This window comes from Rhinatrema bivittatum, chromosome 10 (assembly GCF_901001135.1).
Source record: "Rhinatrema bivittatum chromosome 10, aRhiBiv1.1, whole genome shotgun sequence".
NCBI lineage: Eukaryota > Metazoa > Chordata > Amphibia > Gymnophiona > Rhinatrematidae > Rhinatrema > Rhinatrema bivittatum.
This window is the reverse complement of record NC_042624.1, coordinates 110,370,436-110,397,123: the sequence shown is the minus strand read 5'-3', so window position 1 is coordinate 110,397,123 and position 26,688 is coordinate 110,370,436. Positions and strand designations below refer to the sequence as shown.

Sequence of the window (26,688 nt, the reverse complement as noted above, 5' to 3'; positions counted from 1 at the left end):
CTTTCCCCATGCTTCCAAACCACCAGTGTCAGTGCAGCCCTGGATGAAATGCACAAGGGTTTCTCAAGAGCTAAAACTATTTATACACAGACACTAATTACAATAAAACAAGGCACAATTGCCATCTCAACTTGTATGTGTCAATTTGAGTGTATATTATCAACCCAAACATTCAAGGGTATGCAAACTTTTGACCAGGACCATTTAATTATTTCCTTTATTGCTATGGTTTGTTTAATGATTGTGCTATTCTGTGATTCATAATAGTTTAATTTGAAACATTAAAAATAAGGGATGTGTTTTGTCTGATCACTCATGTTTTTTTAAAATGCTACATACCTTACAAATTCTGCCAGGCGTTATGTAAACTTATGAGCACAACTGTAGTTAAGAGAAACATGCAACCATAGAGTGCCAGAAGTTGGAGGAAAAAGCTAAAGGAATCAAATAAGTTCTAGCTGCCTATCCAAGACTGCTGTCTTGACGTCAAAAATTTTTTAGGTAGTAAAGAGCAGTAAAAGTACAGAAGGAAGAATATATAGCAGCCTTGCATGTGTCTTATATGGAGGCAGAGCGAAGATAGTCTAACGAAGCTGCTGTAGTCCTGATTTTATGGGTCTTCACTTTACCTTGGAGATTCTGTCTTGATTCATTATTACAGCTGGAGATGCAATCAGAAAAAGAGTTGAAAGAATTATCTTTGTAATTATTTGACTGGGTTGAAAAGTACAAACAATTATGAAGACTTTTTTGTAGGACTTTTTGTTCTTTCTAAATAGAACAAAGCTTTTCTGCAGTCCAATGTATGAAGAGCATGCTCAGCTCTATTGGTGTGAGGTCTTGGAAAACATATTGGCAAGACGATGGATCTATTTAAATACAATACAGAACTTGTAGAAATTTAGGATGGGTTTTCGAAACTACTCATGCTATGGAAAATCTGAGTATAGGAAGAGTATGATACTAAGGCTTGTAACTTGCTTACTCTCTGGACAGATGTAACTGCTATTAGAAATAACTCTCCCTCCCCCCAAAAAAAGTGTTTGAGTTCAGCCATAACAACATTAAGATCCCAAGGGATAGGAGAATCTTTAATCAAAGGTTTAAGATGGTGTAAGGCTTTCATGAATCTGACAACTGTAGATTAATAAGAAATAGGAAAACTCGAAATTTTCATGGTATGCTGCTATAGCACTGAGATGAATCTCAGAGTCTTCAAATCCTGATTTAGAAAGGTTTTGAAGTAACAAAGGAACAGGACTCAAATGGGTCTTGCTGAATAGTAGAGCACTAGATTGGTAAGCTTTTCCATTTGAAGCTAGAAGATCTTCTTGTTGATAAGTGTCTAGATGCTAGGAGAACTTTAGACTATTTCAGAAGACAATCGAAGAGATACTAGTTTGCTTTCAACATCCATGCAGTCAGACACGACAACTAAGGTAAAGATTCCCATTGTTCTGTATAAAGAGGGATGGCAATATGCGTAACCTTACTGGATATTGAACAGCTAAGCACTGCAGATAAGGAACCAAACTTGGCAATGCTAAAACAGGGCTATCAAAATCATTTGAGCCCTCTCTCTTAGCTTCTGAAGTACTTTGATTACAAGCAGAATTGGGGAAAATGAATAGTCAACTGAGAAAGCATCTGTCAGACTGCTCCACTGGTACCCTGGAGCAGTAGGTGGGAACTATGTTTAATGGTCTTGTAAATATAGTGGCTACAGAAAGCTTACATCCTCTTGAACATTTTTCACATTATGTTGTGTCAATGCATCAGACTTTCAAGCATTAAAGAGAGGAGGTTTTTCCACTCAACCCACTACACTCCATACCTTTCAGGTCAAAAATGATTTACAAACATAGAAACGAAGGCAGAAAAAGACCACATGGCCCATCCAGTCTGCCTATCCATCCATCCATTTCATTTATTATAATTCTCATCACCTTCCTTGGATATCCCCTATATTTATCCCATGTTTTCTTGAATTCAGATAAGCCACTGGGAGGCTGTTCCACACATCTACCATCCCTTCTGTAAAGAAATATTTCCTAAGGATTACTCCTTTTCAACCTTATCTCATGACCCCTTGTTCTAGAGCCTCTTTTTCATTGAAAAAGGGTTACCTTCTGTGCATGGAAACCTTTGAGATATTCAAATGCTTATCATATCTCGCCTTTCCTCTAGGAAATACACGTTTAGATCTTTAAGTCTATCCCATATGCTTTAGAAAGAAGACCACTGACCATTTTAGTAGCCACACTCTGGAGCGACTCCATCCTGTTTATATCCTTCTGAAAGTGCAGTCTCCAGAATTGTACACAGTATTCCAAGTTGAGGTTTCACCAGGGACCTAGACAGTGACAATATCACTTCCCTTTTTCTGCTGACCATTCCTCTATGCAGCCAAGCACCTCTCTGGCTTTTACCAATTTATCCACCTGTTTGGCCACCAGACACAATTATCCTCAGATCCCGCTCTTCCTTTGTGTTTAGAAGATTAGGGGACAAAACATACATATTCAAACAAAAATAGAATCCAACAACCAAATAAGTCTCCCCCCTCCCTCAGTAGCTGGTGGAAACACCTTTGGTAGAGCAATTACCGCTATGAGTCTTTTGGATAGATCTCCATCAAATTTGCACACAGATTTGCCAGTTATTCGACCATTCTTCTTTATAAAACTTGCTCTGGCAAGTTCCTTGGGGAGCATTAACTAACAGCAATTCTTCAAGTCATGCAACAGATTTTCAATTGGGTTGAGGATGGAGCTATGACTGGGCCACTCCAGAACATTTACCTTATTGTTCCTTAGCCACTCCAATGTAGCTCTGGCTCATTGTAATGTTGAAAGCTGAACTTCAGTCCCAGTTTCAACTTTGTCAGGGGCAGAAGATTTTCCTCAAGGACTCTTCTGTAGTTTTCTCCATTGATTGTTATTTTTATCCTGACAAATGATTCAGACCCTGCCAATGAGAAACATCCCCATAACAAAATGCTACCACCACCAAGCTACACAGTAAGGATGGTGGTCATGGGCTGACATGCTGTGTTGGGTTTGTGCCAAACATAATGCTTGGCATTCAAGCAAAAAAGTTCAAAAAGCTTTTGGCACATAGCTACAGCATCTCACATGTTCCTTTGCATACATCAACAGGATTCATGGTAGGCTTTCTTGAGTAATGGCTTCCTTCTTGCCACCCTAAAACATAGGCCAATTATGTCTGAGATATCGCTGTCACATGTACTCTCTAACTATTCTTGGCCTGTAGCTCTTTCAAAGCTGCCAATGGCCTCTTGGTTGCCTCCCTAATCAATTTCCTTCCTGCTCAGTCATCCAGTTTAGAGGGATGGCCTGAGCTAGTAAAGGTCATGATGGTACCATGAACCTTCCACTTACAAACTTAAGTTCTCTGGGGATCGGGAAATACATATAAGTAGCTGAAAAGCAGAATATAAATAAATACATAAAAAATAATCATCTTGACCATGCTCCAAGAGATATCCAATGACTTTGCAATTCTTTTATTCTTATCCCCAAATCTTCCTTTCCACAATTTTGTCCTGGAGTTCTTTTAACATCGTTGTGGTGCTCATTGCTTTGAAGTATGGATTCATGGAATAAATGCTGTTTTAATGCATTTTACTTCCAGGCTGCAAGGCAACAAAAGGTGAAGATTTTGAACAGATATGTACACTTTTTTTAGCCACTGAAGATCTATGATCAGAGTGCTCAAGAGTTGGAATAGTTCCTGTGCTAGTGAATCTGATGACCATTTGTGTGGCTGAAACTGGTGACAATCTACCTATCTGATTTTCTCACCTCAGGCGACAGCTTGAAGTAGTAATATTTTGGAAATTGCCCATTTCCTAATCTTGAAGACTTACTGGCAAAGAATGAAAGAGCCTGTCCCTCCTCCTTAGATGATACAAACAGTACTACTTGACTGTCTATCTGGATTAAGACTACCTTATTCTTTAAACCAGGGACCCAATGCCTGCAAGGGAACTAACTTCTGATGCCCGGAAATCTTCTGCAAGACTACTCAGAGGCCACAGAGGGAACCATGAACTTGCCAGTCTTGAAATCAGAGCATTCAAACCAGATGAACAACTTACCTTTCTTTGGCCTTTCTGCTAACCACCAACAAATCCATCAAATAGTTCTCCCCATTTGGGCACAAGCTGGGAGAACACTTCCTGGGCAGACATCCTCCATGATCCAGCCTGTTGCGATTAAGGAAGTCTGCTTGTACATTCTCTACTCCTGCTATAAGAGGCAGAGAGCCCTTTTACATGCTTCTCTGTTCAGACTAACCATAGACCTACCTCTTCTGCCACAGACTGACACCTGATCCAGCCGTAGCATTGGCTATCAAGATCCTAACAGCCTGACAATGAAGAAAGGAAACTAAAAGGAGTGCCTTCCCTATTGCTCTGGTTTCCAACCAACTGATGGACCTCTTGGCTTCATCTGGATTCCAAGTGCATTGAGCCACTATACAGAGAGTGCCCCAGCCCTAGAAACTGGTATTCAACATCTCCATTATTCAAACAGGAGATTTAAGACCAAAGATCCACTCCCACTGTCAGGTTCTTACGTATTAGCTACCAAAGCAAAACTTTCTCTGGCTTACATCAGAGGAAGTCTCATGAAATACACCTGGGACTGAGATCACCACTTCAACAGCAAGTCTCTCTGTAATGGTTTCATGTGCAACTTTGCCCAATGGACTAAATCCAAGGCGGCCACCATGGAACCCAAAACCTGAAGATAAATCCACACCATAGATCTCTGGATCCTCAATAAACCATGCACTTGTTTCTGGAACTTCCAGATGCTTATGTTTGTCAACCGAACCCAGCCTTCCCTGGTGTCGAACTGAACTCCCAGGAACTCCAGGGGTCAAGAGGGAAGCAAGATGCTCGTGTCAAAATTAGAAACCTAGCCCAGATCCTGCATCACTCTAGCTGCTGTTGATTCACTTTCCTAGACCAACTTCGGTCAGATCCACTAATCGTCCAGAGAAGGATGCACCAAAATACTTTCTCTGCGCAAGGCCACTACCACTATCACCACCTTGGAAAAAGATCTTTGAGCCATAGCAAACCCAAAATGGAGAGCCTGAATGTGCACCTCCCCCATTGCTGCAATGCAAAGATATTTGATGCCCTTCTTTTAATCGGGATACACAGATACACCTCTGCTATCTAATGACATTAAGAATTTTCCTTGATATGCTGCTATATAGCCAACTTCAAAGTCTTCATCCTGAAGAATAAACCTTTAGAGCTTTGTTGAGCTCCTTCAGGTCCAGAATCGGGTGAAAGATGACCCTCTTTGTTCGTGTCACTAAGTAAACAGAATACTAACCCTGACTCCATTGAGAGTATGGCACTGGAACCAATGTCCCTATATGCAGCAGCCACAAAATCATCCTCCATATAGCTTCCTCTTATGAACAGATCAACAAGAAGCCAGAAAGCCTCTGAAAAAAGGATGGGAGAACTCCAGAGTGTAGCCATCCCTGACGACGCCTAAATCCCAAGGATCTGAAGTAACGTAGACCTATGTTTGGTAAAAGGCTAACAATCACCCGCCTAGCTATTGTACCAGAGAGTGGCCTCCCCACCTTCATTGGTAGATTCAAGAACTTCTGGACCACCTCCAGACTCCATTATTACCTCCCTTCTTGGAGTTCCAAAAAAAAAAACCCCACAAAAAAAAAACAAAAAACTAGAATATACTCAAGGGTCTAGACTGCTGACCACACATCTTGCTCCTCAGCTTCACGTTTGGAACTCCTAAAACGGATCCAAGCTGAAATTTGTCACATCCTCTTAAGCTTGCCTTTGGGCAATATGGGGACTTTCAATTCCCCCATGCTTTCACCAGCTTTACTAAATCTTCTCCATAAAGAAGATTTCCCTAGAAGGAAATTTTGGTCTACCTTGCCTTGGAATTGCTTATTGAACTTTCTGAGCACGGAGAGAGCTTCCTGCTAAGCACCATTTGACGAAGTAACCCTACTTGTTTGGCTGAAACTTGTCCTGCTTATCCATGGGGAAAATAAATGTAATTTAACAAATTACCAACTGCACTCCCAATAGCTCAGGCCACAGCACCGTAAGCTGCGACATGACAGATTTGTGTTAGGATGATGATTGCCACAGCTATGGTGGATCCTGATGGCAATGAAAAGGCCCTGAGGAGTAGTCTTCCATCCACTCCTCAGAACTGGAGAGGAAACCTGAGATGCTTGGGTTAAATCATCTAGGGCAGATGGAAGAAGGTAATTAAAAAAAAAAAAAAAAAGTGAAAAATGGGAAGAAAACGAAACAAAACTATAGAAATGTTAATCTGATGATGAGTTTTGGTAGGGATACAGAGGAAAAAAAAGTGTCCACAGGTTAGCACCGTTTACACAGATCTACTAAAATATTTAAGCAAAAAAAAAAAAAAGTAAACAAGACTTATTTATAACTCTGGTCTGTTGTACAATGGAGAAATTACTTACCTGATAATTTTGTTTCACTTAGAGTAAAACAGATGGACTCAGGACCAATGGGTTATGCTCCCCTGCCAGCAGATGGAGACCAAGTCTGGTTGCAAAGCTGACATCACAGTACATATAGCCCTGCAGTGACCTCAGCTCTCCAGTATTCTCTTCAAAAGCCACCGTGGACATACTAGTGACAAGTCTTGACTAAAAATATGATTAAAAATCAAAACAGATAACCGTAATTGTACTCAACCAACCGTAAACAGTGAACCTCAGTAAGAATATTGGTACCCCAATCTAGGGACTGGATGAACACTTACACATGATCTCTTAGATTCGAGGCCCATTCCAAGGGAGGGCCATGGCGCAGTTCTTGGGTAGCTAAGGGTGGGATGCTGAGTCCATTTTCTACACTATGGAAAACGAAATTATCAGGTAACTAATTTCTCCATTTCCTAGCGTGAGGCAAGATGGACTCAGGCCCAATGGGATGTACAAAAGTTACTCTCGATCGGGGCAAGGCTGCCTGCGGTCCTGTCAACACTGCCCGAGCAAAGGCTGCGTCCTCTCGGGCCTATATGTCTAGGCAATAAAACCTGGAGAATGTGTGCAAGGAGGACCATGTTGCAGATAACAACAGGAAACAGCAGTCTAACTTCTGCCCATGAGACAGCCTGAGCCCTAGTGGAATGAGCTCTCATCTGGGAAAGTAATGGCTTTTCAGCCTCCACATAAGCCCTCCTGACCACCTCCTTAATCCAGCGAGCTACGGTAGCTCGCAAAGCTTGTTCGCCCTGTTACCTTCCGCTGTGAAGGACAAACAGACGGTCCGTCTTTCGGACCTGTTCTGAGACTTCCAGATACCGCACTAAGTTTCATGACATCCAAAAGACGGAGGAGACAATATTCCTCTGCACCCTTGAATTTATCTAGGCATGGCAATGAAATGGACTAATTCAAATGAAACTCCAAGACTACTTTGGGCACGAAGGATGGGACAGTACGTAGTTGTAACGCCCCTGGAGTCATCTGGAGGAACGGCTCCTGGCTCGACAACACCTGCAGTTCCGAGATGCAATGTGCCAAGCATATAGCCACCAGGAACACAGTCTTCAAGGTCAATAAGCGCAAGGAAAGATTCCGCAGCAGTGAGAATGAAGGATCTGCCAAGAATTCCAGTACTAAATTGAGATTCCACAAGGGAACTAGTAACCGTAAGGGAGGTCGAAGGTGCTTCACTCCCTTCAGAAAACAAGACGAACAAATGATCGTACATCCGAAAGGGGTTAGTGACCTCCAAACGACGCAACAGTGTCCTCCTAACATCTAGACGCCTCAACTCTTTAGCATGAGGAGTATCTGAAAAGGCTGGGAGCTCTACCGACTGATTGACATAAGACAAGACCACCTTTGGTAAAAAGGAAGGTACTGTTCTGAGAGAAACTCCCAAGTCAGAAATCCACAAGGGGGGCTCTCTGCAAGACAGGGCTTGGATCTCAGATATCTGACGGGCCGAGCAGACAGCCACCAAAAATACTGTTTTTAAGGTGAGGTCCTTTAACGTGGCCTTTTTGAGAGGTTCAAAAGGTGGGTCACACAAAACTCTCAGTACCAAATTAAGATTCCACGAAGGACACACTGGTCGGACTGGGGGGTTTAGGCGCTTTACACCCCTAAGAAAATGAACCACATCTGGATGCGAAGCGAGAGACTTGCCATGAACTTTACCTACAAGAGAACCCAAGGCAGCTACTTGAACCTGGAGGGAATTAAAAGACAACCTTTGGCTAAGCCCTTCTACAAAAACGCCAAAATATACACAACCGACGAAAGATGGGGAAGAACACCCTGCTTACGACACCAGGACTCAAACATTTTCCAAACCCTGACATAGGAGAGGGAAGTAGAGGTTTTCCTAGCTTGAAGCAGAGTAGTAATTATGTCCTCCGAATATCCTTTCTTCCTTAATCGCCGCCTCTCAAAAGCCAGGCCGCTAGACAAAAGCGATCTGCCTGGTCGAAAAATATAGGGCCTTGAAGAAGTAAATGTGGTAGATGGCCAAGCCTCAGGGGACCTTCCAACAAGAGACTGATGAGACTGGTGAACCATGGATGGCTGAGCCACTCCGATGCCACCAGAATCACCCTCCCTAAGTGTACCTCTATCTGGCAAAGAATCTTGCTGACTAGAGGCCAAGGAGGGAAGACAAAGAAGCACCGAAGTCAGCCAGGGAGCACCAGTGCATCGACTCCTTCTGCCCCATGCTCTCTTCTGTGACTGAAGAAGCGAGGAGCCTTGGTATTTTGAAGCATAGCCATCAGGTCTAAGTGAGGAAGACCTCACCTGCACGAGATGAGGTCCATCGCTTGGTCGGAGAGCTCCCATTCTCCTGGATCTATCCTTTGCGACTTGGGTAATCCGCTTGTACGTTGTCTGTTCCGGCAATGGGAGATGCTGCTAGTAGAGCAAGATGTTTCTCCGCCCAGTCCATGAGTAGCTCTGTTTCTGCTGCTACTGCTTGACTTTTGGTACCGCCTTGGTGATTGATGTAGGTCACTGTTGTCGCATTGTTGGATAGGACCGACAACTCGGTTGTGTAGGAGAGGACAAAAGTGCCTCAGCGCCAACCGAACAGCCCTGGTCTCCAAGCGATTGATGGACCAACTTGCTTCTTCTGCTGACAATAGGCTCTGGACAGACTAGGACTGACATACTGCTCCCCAGCAACAACTTGTCGATCCTCTCTGGATAATAGCGACCACATATGCCAGTCTCTCAGGTTGGTGGGAGGAATACCTTCCCCTGACTGGTGTCAAACAGAGCTCCCAAAAAATCCATGGTTTGAGAAGGAAGAAGTTTGCTCTTGGCCAGATTGAGGACCCAACCAAGAGATTCGAGAAGACCCAGGACTTTGGACACTGCTTCTTCGCAGAGTTCTCTGGACTTCGCTCGAATAAGCCAGTCGTCCAGGTACAAGTGTACCAGGACTCCTTGTCTTTAAAGGGCTGCCGCTACGACTACCATCATCACCATTCCAATAGGACCCATGGGATTAAAGGATCCAATTCCTCCCTGTGAAAGACGAACTACTTTAGGATTGTCGCCTTCAAGGTGGGACGGCTTTCCCAGTTCCTCAGGTTCAGTCCCTGAAGGAGGAGCCAGGACCAGAGAAGGGTCCGGAGATCCTGCAGCCGCCCCATCCGGAGGAGTAGAACCATCCGCAAGGGAGGAGCTCCGAAGCTTCGCCACGCGAAGGGAGGTTTGAGAGCCCTGGCGCTTAGGCAGCTTCTGGGGGGGGGGGGCCTACAGGGCATCTCAAAAGAGGAGGTTCAGGTAGCTGAGCCTGAGTGGTCAGAAAAGCTTTGTACATCAAAAGCACAAAATCCAGCGAAAATGAGTTAAACTCCGCTCCCTTCCCCCGCCAGGGGATCAGGCTGTGGATCCAAAATGTCACGGTCCTGCTCAGAAGGATCAGTCTGGACTGCCTGGCCCGGGAGATAAATGGGGGGGGGGGGGGGGGGGGGGGGGGGGAGGGGAATATCCCCTCCGCTCACGGCACTGGCCCGTGCTACCAAGGAATCTAAAATGGCCGCTGTTCCTGCGCTAAGCTGGAACAGAGCAGCCAGAGACTCACAAGGAGTAGGACGTTTAGGTGCCGCATGGGTCTTAGCTGCAAACTCTGGTCCTTGATCCGAGCTGCCTTTGTTCCCGCTGCCTCTCCGGGGGTAAAGACCTGCACGGGAGACGCATGAAGCAGACTCCCCGCAGGCAATACAGCGAGTAGGACGTGGCATGGGGGAAGCCTAGAGCGCCAAAAGCCGCATGAAGAAGCCAGCAGCGAAAAATAAAAATATCCTGCTGCAAAGGAACCCCGTCAGTAAGCAAAAAAACAGCCGGATTGCATAAAACTAAAACGAAGGCTGACAAGCTGTTTCTTGCTTGGTTGTTTATTTTTTAAAAACGGACCAGGAGCACAAGAAGTGGGGACAGGGACCGGACCACCTTACCTGTAGGAGCCCCGCGGGGTCACCAACCCCAGCTCCTGAATCCTACCACCAGAGAGGATAGCCCAGCTAGGACCTGCCTATCCTCTGGGATGATTATGGTAGCTTGCTTGATCTTGTTTGCTTCCTAAATCTTATTTTTTTATTTTGAAGAGATTAACTTAACCAGAAAGATCAAAAGCCTGCAGGGATTGCCACCTTCATCTGCTGGAGACAGAGAAATACTGAAGAGATGCAGGTGACGCTCCAAGTTAAGAGGGGCGCTCAAGTTTTTCTCTGTCTCCATCTGTTGGAAGGGAGGCATAACCCACAGTCTGGACTGATCCAGGTACGTACAGGGAACAAGATGCTTAGCTTTCTTGGTTGGTAGTGCTATTGGTGGCAGAAATTGTGTGTCCTATCGGCGCACGCTTAAAAATATATGCGCACAGATTTCGAGCGCCTAAGAGGGACGCGGCAAGGCACATGCAGCCTGTGCGCCTGGTTTTTCCTGTGTTCTGTGCTTAGTAAGTTGTGTGCGTATGTATGGCGTGGCGCGTATGCAGACTCACTGCGTATACTGACACTCTATGAAGGGCAATACGGCATGCAAAAAGACGTGTGCAAGATGGTGCCACCAGAGTTTACCACGCGGTGTGCCGAGTCTAAAGCAGGACTTAGCCCACGGGGGGGGGGGGGGGGGGGGGGGGGGGGGGGGGGCTGCTCAACCCACTCAGAAGCCCATTTCCCCTTACTCCAACGGAGGCCAGAGGAAATCTTACCGAAACCCCTCCAAACGTCTCTAAATCAGGAGGTAATCGTGTTTTTTTTTTTTAAAACTTACCTGGGGTCAACGCTTATCAGCTGAGTACAGAGACTGTCTCCGGCTACGGGAGTAGATGGTTTGGCCATCACCGCCACACTCTGCTTCCTGTAACCGCTGCTTTTTAGCTGCTTCAGCAGCAAAGTCCACGCCGGGAACCGGTTACCAGACCAAGGCACATCTCTGAGGGATCTCGGAAATCGCCTCAGGAATTCTCAACTGGGGGAGGGACCTTTAGGTATCATCACAGGACAGCAGGGCTCAATTTTCCTTCAATTTAGAAAGTAGAATTTCTCCTTTCAAAAAGTGCAACAAACCCTGTAGGGAGAGGTAAGTCCACCATCTGATGGAGACTGAGAATACTGGAGAGCTTAGGTCACTGCAGGGCTATTTGTACTGTGACATCAGCTTTGCAACCTGACACCATCTCCATCTCTGGCAGGGAAGCATAACCCATTGGTCCTGAGTCCTTCTGGCCATATGCTAGGAAATTCAAGGTTTAACACCACAAGAATTCAGCACTGCTCCTATAAGAGACTAAACAGACTGAAATCGTATGCAAATTTTCTACTGTAATTTGAAAAGCCCTGAAAACTTCATTCACCATCTGCACTGAGCGATGTTTGCTAAAAATGCCACATCAAATAATAGTTAAAACAGCAGTACCTCCTGACATGTAACAAACATTAACATTAAACGTGAGTGGAATGACAATCCTTTACAGCAGTAATGTGGGGGCTGTTTTTTGTAAAGTGGTCCCTTTAAAAAATAAAAAACCCAAATAGTTAAAACTGTGTCCACTCCTGCTAAAATATAGCACTATACATCAGCCAAAGGAGAGAAAGCATGCAACGTTCTTATTTCAGTTGTTCAAGTCCATGTGTGCACCAGAGAACTTCTGCTGGTCAAAACAGCAAACAACACACAAAGGATGACCTGGCCCAGAAGTCAACGGAGGAATATGGGGGCATGAGAAACACCACAACTGACTGCCAGGTAATGTCTAAAATCCTATATTCTCAGTTTTGCGAAGATTTGTTTTTTTACATTTTGGGTTTTCTCTCCCAAACCTCTTACTGGCTGAAAACCACATCTTTGTAGCTGTAAGGGGACACTGCTGCTTTAAACTCAAAAGAAGTCTACCCACATCATGAAACTGAAAACCATATGAAGATAAGAGGAGTTACCTGAGTTCCCCACAGTGCCATTACTCAGCAGTGAGGTAGGAGTCATAGGACTGTGCCAGTGGCCCTCGTGAGACGTGCTGGGTATTCCCATGGACCTGGCAGCAGGCTGTGCGAAGATGATACTAGGATCATTCAAGCTCACATTGTTCTGATTATTGGTGGTAGTGGTGGTGATGCTGCTGCTGCCAGGCCGCACAGAAAACGTGACACCTGAAGAGTGAGGGTTACCCGGTGAAGGATGAACAACAGGGCCATGAACAGGCCACGCGCTGTTTGGAAGCTGAATTTGGTGGTGTACTGGAAGTAAACCCAGGCTGTGCAAAGTGGAAAACTGACCAGGGGGAGAATGAGGGTAGTTAAACAAAGGCAGCTGGACCTGATGGGGCGGCTGTGGAGCAGACTGCTGCTGGACATGCTTAGGCTGAGATGTACTTTGTGGTGGCTGAGTCTGGTTTATGGAGGCTGGCTGTGGAGAATTCTGTGGAAACTGTTGAGGCTGTGGAGAATAAGACGTCTGATGTGATTCAGACTGGAGAAAGAAAAAAAAGTATGAAATGTCAAATTAGTTCACATGCTGCGTTATTGTATGAGTTGTGTGTCTTGTTATCTGTAAAACCTTGATCTATAAATTTTAGAGAGCTGCACACATTTATAAAATTCTTATAACCCACAATAGTTCACAGCGGCTTACAAAGCATGCATACATATGTTGTTAAAAATAAATAAATAAATAAAAACAAACTTAACATACAAGGGCAATAGCAAAGAACAAGAGAAGAGCCAAAGCAAAGAGGAGGAAACCTCTACTCACTGAAGGCTAGCTCAGAAAAATACATTTTTAATGCGTTTTTTTTTAAATGCAAACATTAAAAGTACTGTACGAATGGCTTCAGGTAAGTTGATCCATAGGGTCACCAGACACCGCAAAGGACACTTCTTTCAGAAAACAGCCACATCAGGATGAGCCGACAAGGATCCACCATTTACCTGATCCCTGAAATAGGCGAAAGCTGCTACTTGTACCTTCAAGGAATTGAGAAGCAAGCCTTTATTCAAGCCAGACTGCAAAATTCCAAAATGAGCAGAATCCTGACCAAGGAAAGAGAGTACCTCAATCTTTATACCAGGCCTCAAACGTTCTCCAAACCCACACATAGGCCAAGGAAGTGGAGAACTTTCTAGCTCTTAGGAAGGTGGAAATCACTGCTGCAGTGTATCCATGTTTCTTCAAGTGAGCCCTTTCAAGGACCATATCATAATAATAAATAGAGTTCTATCTTCACGAAGAGGAGGTCCCTGCTGCAACAGGTTCCTGTGCGCTGAAGTTGAAGAGTCAAATCCACCAGGAGTCTCTGCAGATTTGCATACCATGGTCTCCTGGGCCAATCTGGGGCAACCAAGAGCACCATCCTTCTGTGGTGTTCGATCCTTTGAATCAGACTACCCAACATGGTCCATGGAGGAAAGGCATACAGCAACTTGCCTTCCGGCCACTCCTGCTCTAGGGCATCGATCTCCAATGACTTCCTCCTGTGGCTGAAGATACATGGAACTTTCGCATGGCGCAAAGTCACCAACAGGTCCAGGAACAAGAGACCCCAGAGATTCCAAATCAGCTGAAACGCATCTGACAACGCCCACTCTCCTGGGTCCAGGCTCTCCTTGCTGAGAAAGTCTGCCCTTACTTTGTCTTTGCCTGCAATGTGCGAGGCTGAGATCATCTGAAGATGCACCTTTGACCATTCCATAAGTCAATCTATTTCCTGCAACACTTGTTGGCTCTTGGTACCTCCCTGCCAACTGATGTAAGCCACAGTCGTTTCAGTGTCTAACATTATCAGACCAATTGATCCTGCAGCCTGTCGCCGAACTATAAACATGCCAACTGGACCACCCCGGCTTCCAGCCGATTGATGTTCCAGAGAGACGCTGAACTCCAGCGCCCATGTGCTGTCAACTCTTGTTAATGAGCTCCCCAACCAAGAAGACTCGCATCCGTGGTCAGTACTAGCCGGTCCAGTGGTATTAGGGAAACTCCCTTTCATAGATCTGCCTGAAGCCACCACTGCAGTTGGGAGGAGACCTCCATTGGCAGGCGGAGGAAATCGAATAGTTCTGAGGCTGCGGATTCCACCAAGACAGCAGGGAGCGCTGAAGAAGACACATGCGCCCCCGCCCACGATACCACTTCCAGGGTTGCTGCCATTAAGCCAAGTACCTGCAGGTAAGACCACACAGTCGGGCACAGAGAGTTCAACAACAGACGGAGGTGAGCTAGCAACTTCTGAATTTGAGCTTGTGGCAGGAACAACTTGCCCAGCTTTGTGTCAAACTGAACCCTGAGGTATTTCAGCGACTGAGTAGGCTGATGACTGCTCTTGGCTGGGTTCACCACCCATCTTTGATAAAAGAAAGAGGTGTCCCTCTATCTCCTTTTCCCAGGGATGAGTCAGCAAACCTTCATTGGGAGACTTAGGAGGTGCTACTACCCGAGCTCGCGTCCCTTCTTGGTTGTCTGGGACAAAAGGACTAAGACATGCTGAAAGGTTGAGTCCTCTGAAAGGTCACCCCTCTACAGGGTTGAAAAATGCCTAGATCCTCAAGCATGACCTCATGTTAAAGGAGCACTGCATCTGCTTCTTATCCTCCGACAAACAAGGAACCAGAGATTCGCCCCACTTACTGGCCAGTTCCTCCAACTTGCTCCCAAATAAAAGTGAGCCTTTAAAGGGCAATTTGGTGAGGTTAGCCTTAGAGGTTGCATCAGCCAACTAATTTCTCAACCAGAACTGATGCCTGTCCGCTACTATAGAAGCCACCTCTCTGGCTGAAGGGTGGACCAAGTCACAGCCCAAATCTAACAAGAAGGCAGTGACTGGTTCCAGAACTGCCCTGGAGCTTACCCAAGAGTCATCACCCTCCTGGGAGAGAAGCAAACAAGAGCAAGCCACCAAGGAACAAGCAGCAATCTGCAAGGTCATTGCCACTGCTTCAAATGCTTGCTTAAGGATAGACAATCTTTCTATTATGAGCATCCTTCAAAGCTGCTCCTCCTTCCACGGGAACAGTGGTCCGCTTGGAGACTGCACACACAAGTGCATCTACCTGTGGAAAAAACATAAGCGCTCTCTTATCACTGGATCCAGAGGGTACAGGCCTTCCAGAACCAGACCCCCTTTGAAATTAGCCTCTGGGGCACCCCACTCAAGATCAATCAATTCTCGAATGGTCTCCATCACGGGGAAGAAACGTTTGCGAACTGCATCAACCATGATCTTATTGTACTCCTGGTTCTCCCAAGCACTGATCATAACATATGACTGCTTTCTGACAGCAGTTAAACAATAGCACTATCAGCCTGGAAAATCTGCTAATTTCCTGTTTTTTTCCTCTCTAATTTTGATTTAGTTTTACAGTATGGGAGGGGATTGCATGCTCCTACGTGTACCGGAACCATCACCAAGAAATAAAAAATAAAACATTTTGAGGGCAGTAAACTCACACATTCTGAACTCTGTCTGCTCCGTGCAGGCCGCTCCAGCTGCTGTGGGACCGGGACAAGCACCGGCTGGGATCCCATCAGGCTTCGTAGGAACTGGGAGGCTGGAAAATTATGAACAGAGTCATTTTCACTTTCAATCAAGCACATCTGGAAGATACATCATTTCAAGAGGCATGGTAACAGCTGGCTCAAGAAGCTGGCAGGGCTGAAATGTTACCTACTCAAGAAGAGATGAGTATTTTACATTATGCAATTTTCTCCTCTTGAAGGTGAACTAATGTCTCCCTTGAAATACCTGTTTTGAATCAAAAGCATACAATTGTACATTCTGGAAACAAAATAATCTTTCTTCCTTTATTCAAGCCAATCGAACAGAAAATAAGACTCTGCATACAATAGAGTGAAATTCTGTTCCTCGCTACATCACTAAAATTAAGAGAAAAAGAACATTTCTTGCCAGGCTGTACTTACTCAGAACATTATTTCTCTGTCGGACTCTGTTCTCTGGACAGTCTCGCCGCACATGGCCAGCATCTCCACAGGTGAAACATCTCTTCTCTCTGGATTCTCTCTCCTCCTCCCTGACATCTTTGTCATCGTCTTTCTCATTTTCTTTCTTCTTGATTCTGCACATAAAGTAATTTAATGCACATTCTAACAAATCTGTTCTGTGATGGTGAATTTCAGTTTTCTGTCTGCTTTGGGGGAAACACAACAAACTAATTAAAAATAAATTCCCAAGAGTGATTCTAGAAGCAACCAAAAGTTTGGCCATTAAAACAAAGGTAAAATGTAAACTTACCTGTAATTTTCTTTCCTTTAGTCCTGCCAAACCACTCCAGACAAGTGGGTTATATCCCCCTGCCAGCAGATTGAGACAGAAAAAAAAGTCCAACGCCGACTTCACTTCCCCTATAGAGGTCTGGTGCAGACATCCGCTCTTCAGTATCCTATGTCAAAATTAAGATAACTAAAGGTAATTGTTGAGGTTTGGTTTCCAAATCACCACCACAACTAAACATGATGCAGCCAAAAAACTTCACTCCTTGGCCATTAACCTAGGAGTAAGATAATCCCTACACCAAGGGCACAATTAGGGCAGCTACCTTCAAAGTGGGCAACATACATGCTGTTAGTTTTCTGATCTTGTTAGATTAAGACCCCTTGATTGCCACGGCTTCCCTGGCTAAGATCTGGACTGCTCTAGCAGGACTAAAGGAAAGGAAATTAAACAGGTAAGTTTAAATTTCACCTTCCTCATTGTCCATGCCAGATCAGTCTCTACGAGTGGAACATACCCAAGCTCCATCCAGACTGGGCAGGAAGAAGCTACAATAGCTCTCAGGACTCCAGCTTCAAAGGTATAGCCTCTCCCAGCCTGCACACCCACACTGACGAGCTTACAGCAGGGATGCAATGGAAGCCATGGTGCTGCCCTGACATTATCCTCTAGGAAGACAGATTCTGAATCTACATACAAGAAATCCTGCACCCTCACTGAGCAGGCTCGCTGGCCCTCTGGACCTGCAAACTCTTGTTGAAGTAAATTAAAGTGCTCATTGCCTCAGTTCCTCCTGAAATCAATGCCTTATTAAACATTTATTTATTTTATTTAAAAAACTTTTATATACCGGCATTAGTATGCAAACATCATGCCGGTTTACATCGTAACTAACAGACTGAAAATACAATTAACAGGGCAGGGTAAATACAAGCGCAGAAAGTATGGAGGAAGAGAGAAAACATCAACTTTGAACCGTGACAGGAAGGCTAGACAAGAGTCTATATACAATTTAAGTACCACTTATAGGATTAAAGGAGAGGTAGAAGATGGAGACAGTTATTCTGGGTAGGCCTGTCGGAAGACAGGCTTTATCAGGACACATCAACAGACCAAAGACCTATCCAAAACTCAAAAGAAACTGGTCACCTAAAACATCTCAAAGGTGACCTACAATGGACGAGAATGGCCATCCCTGCCCTATATCACCCAATTCTGACAGAAGTGAAACACTACCCTCAGAAATATCCTTTCCTTTAAAATTACCAAAGAACACCAAGGAACCTGACTTCAGCAACGAGACTTAGAGACATTAACCTACAAGGCTAGAGAGATGGGGAGGTCAGATCCCTTCAACACTAAAACAGACCTCCTGCAGCTTTGAAACCTGACTCAGTCTCCATCTGCTGACAGGGGAGCATAACCCATTGGTCCTGAGTCCATCTGGCTACACATTAGGAAAGCCAGTTTATGCCCTCTCTAAGAATTGTGGGTTATGCCTTCATCCCAAACTCCTCCAAGGAAGAACAAGATTAAAGAATGAATTCCTACAAACAAAATGTCTCCTCCGTAAAATGAACTTGCAGAGAGTTGTAAACCCTAACACTAAGTTTCCTCACTAAGTGGCCTGATTATCTCAACAGCCAAGGTTGTAAAAAAGAATGAAAAGGATCTTCTAGATAAGAATGCTCTGACTGGGGAAAAAGGTGAAGGAGCACTCGTTTGCACTCTTCAGAACTCAAACAGGAAATGTCCAGACTCCTGGCAGGAACACATGCAAGAGACTGAATGCTGGTCATGGTTCTATCAGGATATCCAAGCCCCCTGCTTCCCCTTTTCCTTTTTCAGCCAAAGGACTTGCTCATCTTGTAGCTTCGTTGGGCTGATCTGAAATCTATTCACGGAAGTGCTCCACCCAACCCTTAGGTAAGGAAAGGCCACTTCCACCAGTCCTTACGCTTCGGGGTCTCAAAGCGTCAGCTCAAAAATCGTGTCTGCGCAATGACCAATTCGGCCATGAGAGCAGTTGTTAGATCCTGCAAAGGAACTCCATCCCAGATGAAATCTGATTCACTTATCTGAGAACTACTAGATTCCCCCTCAGCTTACTGACATCACCTAATGGAGTTACATTCTCTGCAGCCACTTGGGCTGCCTTTTCCAGAGCTAGAGGCCAAGATTTCTGGAATGCTAGATGACTGGCTCTGGTCTTCAGCTTAGATCCTGGACCTGCTGGATCTCCACTAGGAGTCCTGCCCCTGTTTCAGCGGCCCCAATTATAACTCCCCTCCCAGCCTATAAGGCTCACATTTATGGTGCAAAATAACCAAATAGGAGACTCCAAATCTATTCCCTGTAGGAAATAACTGAAAAACCACCTGCTCAGGCTCCTTCTAACTTCCCTGGAGAGAGGGAAAGTAGCCTTATATTGAGTTACTGGATATCACCCTGGGAGGAATGCAAATTGAGTGAGATGCATTTGGGTCTGTGCCCAAGGTACTACATTCACGTCCATTGTTCTGGAGCTTAGGACCTGTAGAATGGACTATGCTCATGGCAGATGTGGAAATGGGAAATCCGGACATTGGAAGTGAAGTTCTTGGAGGAGAAGTCCATTACCTGCTATTAATCAAGTTGACTTAGAAAATAGCCACTGCTATTACTGGCATCAGTAGCGTAGGATATACTTAGTTTTTGGGTACTTGCCAGGTTCTTGTAGCCTGGATTGGCCACCGTTGGAAACAGGATGCTGGGCTTGATGGACCCTTGGTCTGACCCAGTATGGCAATTTCTTATGTTCTTATGAGCCCATGACGTCAAGGCCACTTTCTTCTTTGGAGATGAGAGGCTTTCCCTATATTCCAGAGGCTGGGCAGGACTAATTATTGTTCAAGATAATCAGTCAGCCTAGGAGTTCCACCCTGCATAATCCTGGCTGCAGACAAACAGCTTCACTTCTCTGACTCAGTCCTGAATAATCAGATATCTCAATAAAGAAGGAACAAGATTTCCTCCCTGCATAGGAAGGGCTTCACTACCCTTGACAGACTGGTATCCAGAAGCAAGGTTTGCACATGGGGAGAGCCCAAAACCTGATAGATACAGGATTATGCGTCTGAGAAATATCTAGTAATCAACCCTGGAGATTAAAGTTAATGCCCTGTACATCCATATGGGGAACAACCTAAGAGGTCTGCCATTCTGAATGTGGAACATAATAGGAGAACTTACAGCCTTTTCCTAGAGACCTGAAATATAGTATTATGCCCCTGACCTCTTTTCAAGGGGAGAGATGGAGCCCCAAAACCTGTGTCTAACCAAACCAGTCTAATACCATCACCCCTAATGCCAATTCTGAGGGCAACAGAGCAGTCCACCTGAGCAATGCCCAACCATCCTATACAGAAGACTCCAAGTGTTGCTGTGAAGCAGCATGCCAAGAACACAGCAGCGTACAATAAGGAGGGGCCACAGTCCTGGACCATCTACCCAAGGAAAGAAGAGAGCTGCCTGAACAGACTGATTTTATCTTCTAAACAGTCCCGACTGGTATTGGTATTTGTAAAGGGGGGAAATTTGGGGAGGATCCCTTTTGATAAACACCCCTAGCTGATCTCTGAACTTTGGTCCCTAAATTTCCAGGACTACTCCAAAAAACTGTTACCTCTTATAGATGGTAAAACTGTACAACAGGGCCAATATTTCAATAGCCATTGCTCTATGTAGGAGCACTCAAGAAGCCCATCCCTAAGCACTGTGGCCCCATCTTGAACTAGCCTGGACCAGACTGTATGGGAAATCTGACTGAAGAGGCTCCTAGCATCACTTATGTCCACTGTAAGAGACTCACCAGATATGAATCCATTGGGAGCTGTTGGTCCCCTACATAAGGAGGTTCAAGACCTCCCTGCTATGCACAGTTACCTGCATGGAAGACCACCATGACTACCTCCAAGGGATGTTGGACCCAAGACAGGAGGACTTGAGTCACAAAGCCATTGCACATGGCTGCTTGAGGAGAGAGACTATTAGAAAAAAAGAAAAAAAAATGATCATTGAAGCGAGACAAATTTTTCACTCATGGGAGTTCATAAATGTTGTGCTTCCCTCACTGATTGTGGTCTTAAGACGAGGACAACTCTTCTAGGTGATCTAATACCATATCCTCTTCACTTCCCTGGGAAGAGAATATAGATCCCTTATAGTCTTGGCTACCTTAAGGTTGAAATCATTTCTCACACGGAGGAGATTCAATCGCCAAAAGTTAAATGTCATACATATTACTCTCTCTCATTGCTCATCCAAAAACAGCATGTGGTGCTCCTCTCTCCTGAAGAGCCTCCCTACTGAAGCATTCTCTCCTTCAAAGGAAACAATCTCCCCTCAGACCTGATCAGGTGTGCCAAGTAAAATTCACCACTGCCCTGATGCTCAGGGCAGACCTTGGGCTCTGCTCTCGGCACCTCACAGAAACAACAGATACCAGTGGTGGCTCTTAAACTTGTAGGAATTCCTTTCAGAGAACATGTATAATGCATGCCTCTTCTTCCTACCTAAAAGCATGAGCCCAAGAATGTGGTAAATTAATGGGCAGCATGCCAGGCATGGAAAAGAAAATTGGTTCTTACCTGTTAATTTTCGTTCCTGTAGTACCACGGATCAGTCCAGACTCCTGGGTTTTGCCTCCCCACCAGCAGATGGAGACAGAAGTTTGACTGACTCTGCCCTATATCCTGAGGTGCCACCTACAGTCAGTCAGTATTTATATGTATCAAAGCAGAACTAAATCAAAACAATTTTAACAACCCTATAACTGCAGGGAAGAAAACTGGCAGATAACCCACTCACAGATCTCAAGACAAACAGAACCCGTGAGCATAGACAAAAAAAAGTCTAAGTAATTCTGCAGAATTCATTCCTTTAAAGCAGACGAGCGGACTCGCCAACAAGTACTGTAATGAAAATGGGTGGGGCTCTGGACTGATCCGTGGTACTACCGGAACAAAAATTATCAGGTAAGAACCAATTTTCTTTTCCCTGTACGTACCCGATCAGTCCAGACTCCTGGGATGTACCAGAGCTCTCCTAGTTAGGGTGGGACCCTGAGAGTCCCGCTCGGATCACAGCTGCACTAAAACCCCCAGAGTCTGGGGCTTGGACATCCAACCGATAATGCTTCGTAAAGGTGTGTAATGACTTCCATGTAGCCACCCTACAAATCTCCTGTGGCAACACCTGTTGACATTCCGCCCACGAAGTTGCCTGCGAACGGGTAGAATGTGCTCGCAGTCCAACCGGGAGTGTCTCTTTCAACCAGCAAGCCACTGTAGCCCTGGATGCCTTATGCCCCCAGTTGCGTCCACTGCACAATACAAATAGCTTCCGGATGTTGGATCATCTATTAGTAACCTCCAAATAACGCAAGAGAATGTGAAGCACATCCAGCTTCTTCAGATCTTTCGACTTGGGATCGGAACGATCCAAGACCGGAAAGGACGGGAACTCCACCAACTGATTCAAATGAAAAGAAGATACCACTTTCAGGAGAAAGGATGGAACCGTTTGTAATGAAACTCCCGTATCTGAAATCCTCAAGAAGGGTTCCCTGCAGGACAAAGCTTGAAGCACTGACACTTGACGAACAAAGGAAACAGCCACGAGAAACACAGTCTTTAACGTAAGGTCCTTTAGCGTAGCCCTTTTCATCGGTTCAAAGGGTGCCCCACACAAAGCCTTGAGCACCAGGTTCAAACTCCATGACGGACAAGGGGGCCTGACTGGGGGATGTAAATGCTTAGTGCCTCGGAGAAAACTAGCGATATCCAGATGCGCAGCCAACGGTGATCCACCCACCTTACCGCGGAAACAACCGAGAGCCGCCACTTACACCCGTAACGAACTGCATGAAAGGCCCTTCGCATGTCCCGCCTGAAAGAAGGACAAAATATGTGGGACAGAGGCAGTCACAGGAGTCACCCCTTGATCCAGGCACCACGATTCAAAAATGTAGAGGGCTTCCTAGACCGCAAGAGGGTAGCCACCACTGCGTCTGAGTAACCCTCGCTCTTTAAATGCTGCCTTTCAAAAGCCATACTGCTAGACAAAAGCGATCTGCCTCTTCTAAACAGACGGGCCCTGCCGAAGAAGGTTAAGAGATCTCGCAGCCTGAGAGGTCATTCCACCATGAGGTTGACTAAGTCCACAAACCATGGACACCGTGGCCACTCCAGAGCTACCAAAATCACCTCCGACGGATGGGACTCTATGCGCCGCAGCACTTTGCCGATTAGAGGCCATGGCAGAAACACGTACAGAAGCACATTTTGTGGCCAGGCTAGAACTAGGGTGTCCACTCCTTTCTCGCGGTGATGACTGAAGAAACGAGGAGCCTTGGCATTGGGAAACATCGCCATGAGGTCCATACTGGGTGTGGACCACCTTTTGCAGATCAGATTGAATGCCTCTGGAGAGAGTTCCCACTCCCCGGGATCGAGCTTGTTGCGACTGAGGAAGTCTGCCTGAACACTGTTGACCTGCGTGATGTGAGAGGCCACCAGGCTGACTAAATGTTGTTCTGACCAGAGCATCAACTGCTGTGCTTAGGTCACCACCGGACTCGTCCTGGTTCCCCCTTGCCGGTTGATATAGGCTACTGTGGTTGCATTGTCGGACAAAATTCTGACCGACCTCCCTTGCAGTCTTGACTGCAAGGCTTGCAGAGCTAATCTGACCACTCTTGTCTCCAAACGACTGATCGACCACTGAGATTCCTCCCTCAACCACTGGCCCTGTATAGACTTGTCCTGACACACTGTTCCCCTGCCTGAGAGGCTGGCGTCCGTAGTGACCACTGTCCACTCTGGAACTTCCAAGGACACTCTGCGGCTCAAATGGACCAAGTTGAGCCACCAGTCTAGACTGGAACAAGCAGAATCTGTAAGCGGCAGCGGGAGATGAAATTGCTCTGATACCAGACTCCAACGGGAAAGCAACGCTAACTGCAGAGGCCTCAAATGAGCAAAGGCCCAGGGGACCAACTCGAGGGTGAACTCCATTGATCCAAGGACCCGTAAATAATCCCGGACTTTGGGAGGATGCTTGTCCAATAAGTTCCGAACCTGCTCCTGCAGTTTGGCAATGCATTCCTCCGTCAGAAAAATCTGGCCAAGCTGTGTTATTGAACCGGGCCCCTAGAAATTCCAAGGACTGAGAAGGAATCAGGTGACTCTTGGTAAAGTTCATCACCCATCCGAGCGACTCCAGTAGTTGAACAACTTGATGGATCGCCGCGTGGCATAACACCTCCGACTTCGCCCGAAGCAACCAATCGTCTAGATACGGGAGAACAAAGAAACCTTCCTTTCGAAGTTGCGCCGCTACAATGACCAGTATCTTGGAAAAAGTCCTGGGCGCCGTGGTGAAGCCGAACGGCAGGGCACGAAACTGGAAATGCTGTCCCAGGATGGTGAACCGGAGGAATTTCTGGTGATCTGACCGGATGCTGATGTGCAGGTACGCTTCCATGAAATCTAGAGACGCCAAGAACTCTCCCTTTTGCACCGATGCGATGACCGATCTCAAAGTTTCCATGTGAACCCGTGGTATCCGGAGGCGCTTGTTCACTCTTTTTAAGTCGAGAATGGGCCAGAAGGTTCCCTCTTTCTTGGGCACCAGGAAGTAAATGGAGTAATGGCCCCTGCGCTGCTCCACTAGCAGAACCGATACAATTGCCCCGAGGTCTAGTAGGCACTGTAAGGTGTCCTTTACTACTCGGCACTTCTTGATGTATGAGCATGGGGAGACGAGAAACCGATCTGGAAGGCGCTATGCAAAATCTAACGCGTAACCTTGCTTATCACAGTGAGTACTCACTGATCAGAAGTCAGAGTGGCTCATTCCTCGTAAAATTGAGACAGTCTGCCTCCCACCACTGAAGCAGAGGGAAGGACCGGCCTCACATCATTGGGAAGATTTGAGTCCACCGGAAGACTGTTGAGTGCCTGGTCTGGTGAAGCTCCAGCCTGGAAAGGACTGGGACCAGGACTGTTGTCTTCCCGTTGACTGTCGAAAGGAAGATCCAGAAGACCAGGACGAACGGAACCTCCGATTCCTCCGGAAGCGAGAGCGAGCCGAAGCCGCACCCCTCGACTTTGGCCGATCCTCCGGTAGCCGGTGTATCTTGTTCTCACCCAAGGATTGAATCATATCCTCCAGGTCTTTTCCAAAGAGGAGTTTCCCCTTGAAAGGCAAGGAGCCCAATTGAGCCTTGGAGGACACATCCGCAGACCAATTCCTCAGCCAGAGAAACCTCCGGGCCGAAACCATAGACCTGGCTGAAGTACACAAAAGGTCATAAAGAGCATCTGTACTATAAGCAATCACCGCTTCGAGACGTCGTACTTGCATCACCTCCTGCTGTTAGGGCTGTGCCACTTTGTAGGTGCTGAACCCAGTGCAGGCCTGCTCTCAAGGAAAAACTACTGCACATCGCAGCTCAGACCCCCAGAGCAGACACCTCAAAAATCTTTTTGAGCTGCACCTCCAATTTTCGGTCCTGGAAATCCTTGAGAGTCGTTGCTCCCGTAACAGGGATCGTGGTCTTCTATGTGTCAGCCGAAACGGCTGCATCTACCTTGGGAACTCTGAGCAGGTCCAATGCCTCCTCTGGTAAGGGATACAACTTGTCCATAGCCTTAATGACTTTCAAACCCAGGTCAGGAGTATCCCATTCTCAGAACAAGTCCGTAACAGAGATGAAAAGGGAACGACTTAGTTGGACCACGCAGGCCCAACATGACCGGATCCACTGAACCCATCCGAGAATCTTCTGGAGGGGTCTCAATACCCAGCTTCTCCAGAATGGCTGGGAATTAAGGGACCCAAATCATCTCTGCGAAAAAGGCGGACCATCTTAGGGTCATCTCCTTCCACGACTTGTGGACCTGTGGATCGGAAGGCAGATCCTGGTCATTGTCCGGGTGTTTCTCTTGAGAAGCCCCGCTAGGTTCCGGGGTATCCTGTTCCGAATCCTGGGATGATGAATCTTCCCGTGGACAAGACCATAGCCCTCTCTTTGCTTTGGGATCCAGTGCTGCCTTTGTTGCCCAAGCCTTCTTGTTCCTATGGCTATCTGGGGCACTGGGCTCCTGGACCATATGCCCCCCAGAGCGCTTGCGAGCTGCCCTCCTGGCCTTAAAGGCTTTATGCAGCAATAATACAAATTCAGAGGAAAAAGAATCTGAGGAGTCCGAGGACCCCTCGGGGCCCTCCTCTGCCAGATCCAGAGATTTGATGGGATTAAAACCTCCCCTGGGGACTGCAGGCTGCGGTGAAAGAGGGGGCAATTCCCTCCCCCCTCAGCAATCAGCTCCAGCGCGTAAAACGTGGTCAAAATGGCCTCCATTTCTGCGCTCAGCTGGAATGGGTCTGGCATGCAACTGCCTGGAATGCTCCGATACTGAAGAGCCCCCTCAGGGCCATGAAGCGGCTCTTCCGGCCAACCCTAATGTTCCTTCCCCTCTGGGAAGGCAGCTGGCACACAAACCATCACAGGAAAGCCGCACACGCGTCTTCACACGACCTACAGGATGCGCCATGAGGCATCACAAAACGGCTCCAAGAAATGCTTTTCCTCTTTTTCTTTTTTTTTAAATGTCCCGGGCAGCAGCGGCGGTAAAAAAACGGCAGCAGTGGTGAAAATCAGCGGCCGTGGCAGCAAACAAACGCACTGAACACTGCAACAACTGTCTGACCTGATCCCGAGAGCAAACGGGTCCTGATTGCCCCAGGGTAAGTGAGCTGGGCTCCCTGGTATCACCCCCAACAAAGGAGCACGCTGTAAAGCAGGGTTCTCAACCCTGAACAGCAAAGCCTCGATACCAGGGAGGATGGCCCCCTCAGGACCTGTC

The 26,688-nt window shown here is 46.3% G+C and overlaps 1 protein-coding gene across 7 annotated transcripts in view; it reads right to left on the bottom strand.

Moving 5' to 3' along the window:
• The window catches only part of TUT4 (terminal uridylyl transferase 4), a 106,491-nt gene that overhangs the window by 4,709 nt on the left and 75,094 nt on the right, over window positions 1-26,688 (bottom strand). For 4 of the 7 annotated variants that reach the window (XM_029618822.1, XM_029618825.1, XM_029618823.1 and 1 more), the window contains 3 exons: window positions 16,471-16,625; window positions 16,000-16,100; window positions 12,498-13,026 (listed from right to left, as the gene is read on the bottom strand). In XM_029618822.1, coding sequence (XP_029474682.1) covers window positions 12,498-13,026; window positions 16,000-16,100; window positions 16,471-16,625 — 785 coding nt within the window. The other 3 variants (XM_029618826.1, XR_003859048.1, XM_029618827.1) reach the window with 3 other exon arrangements.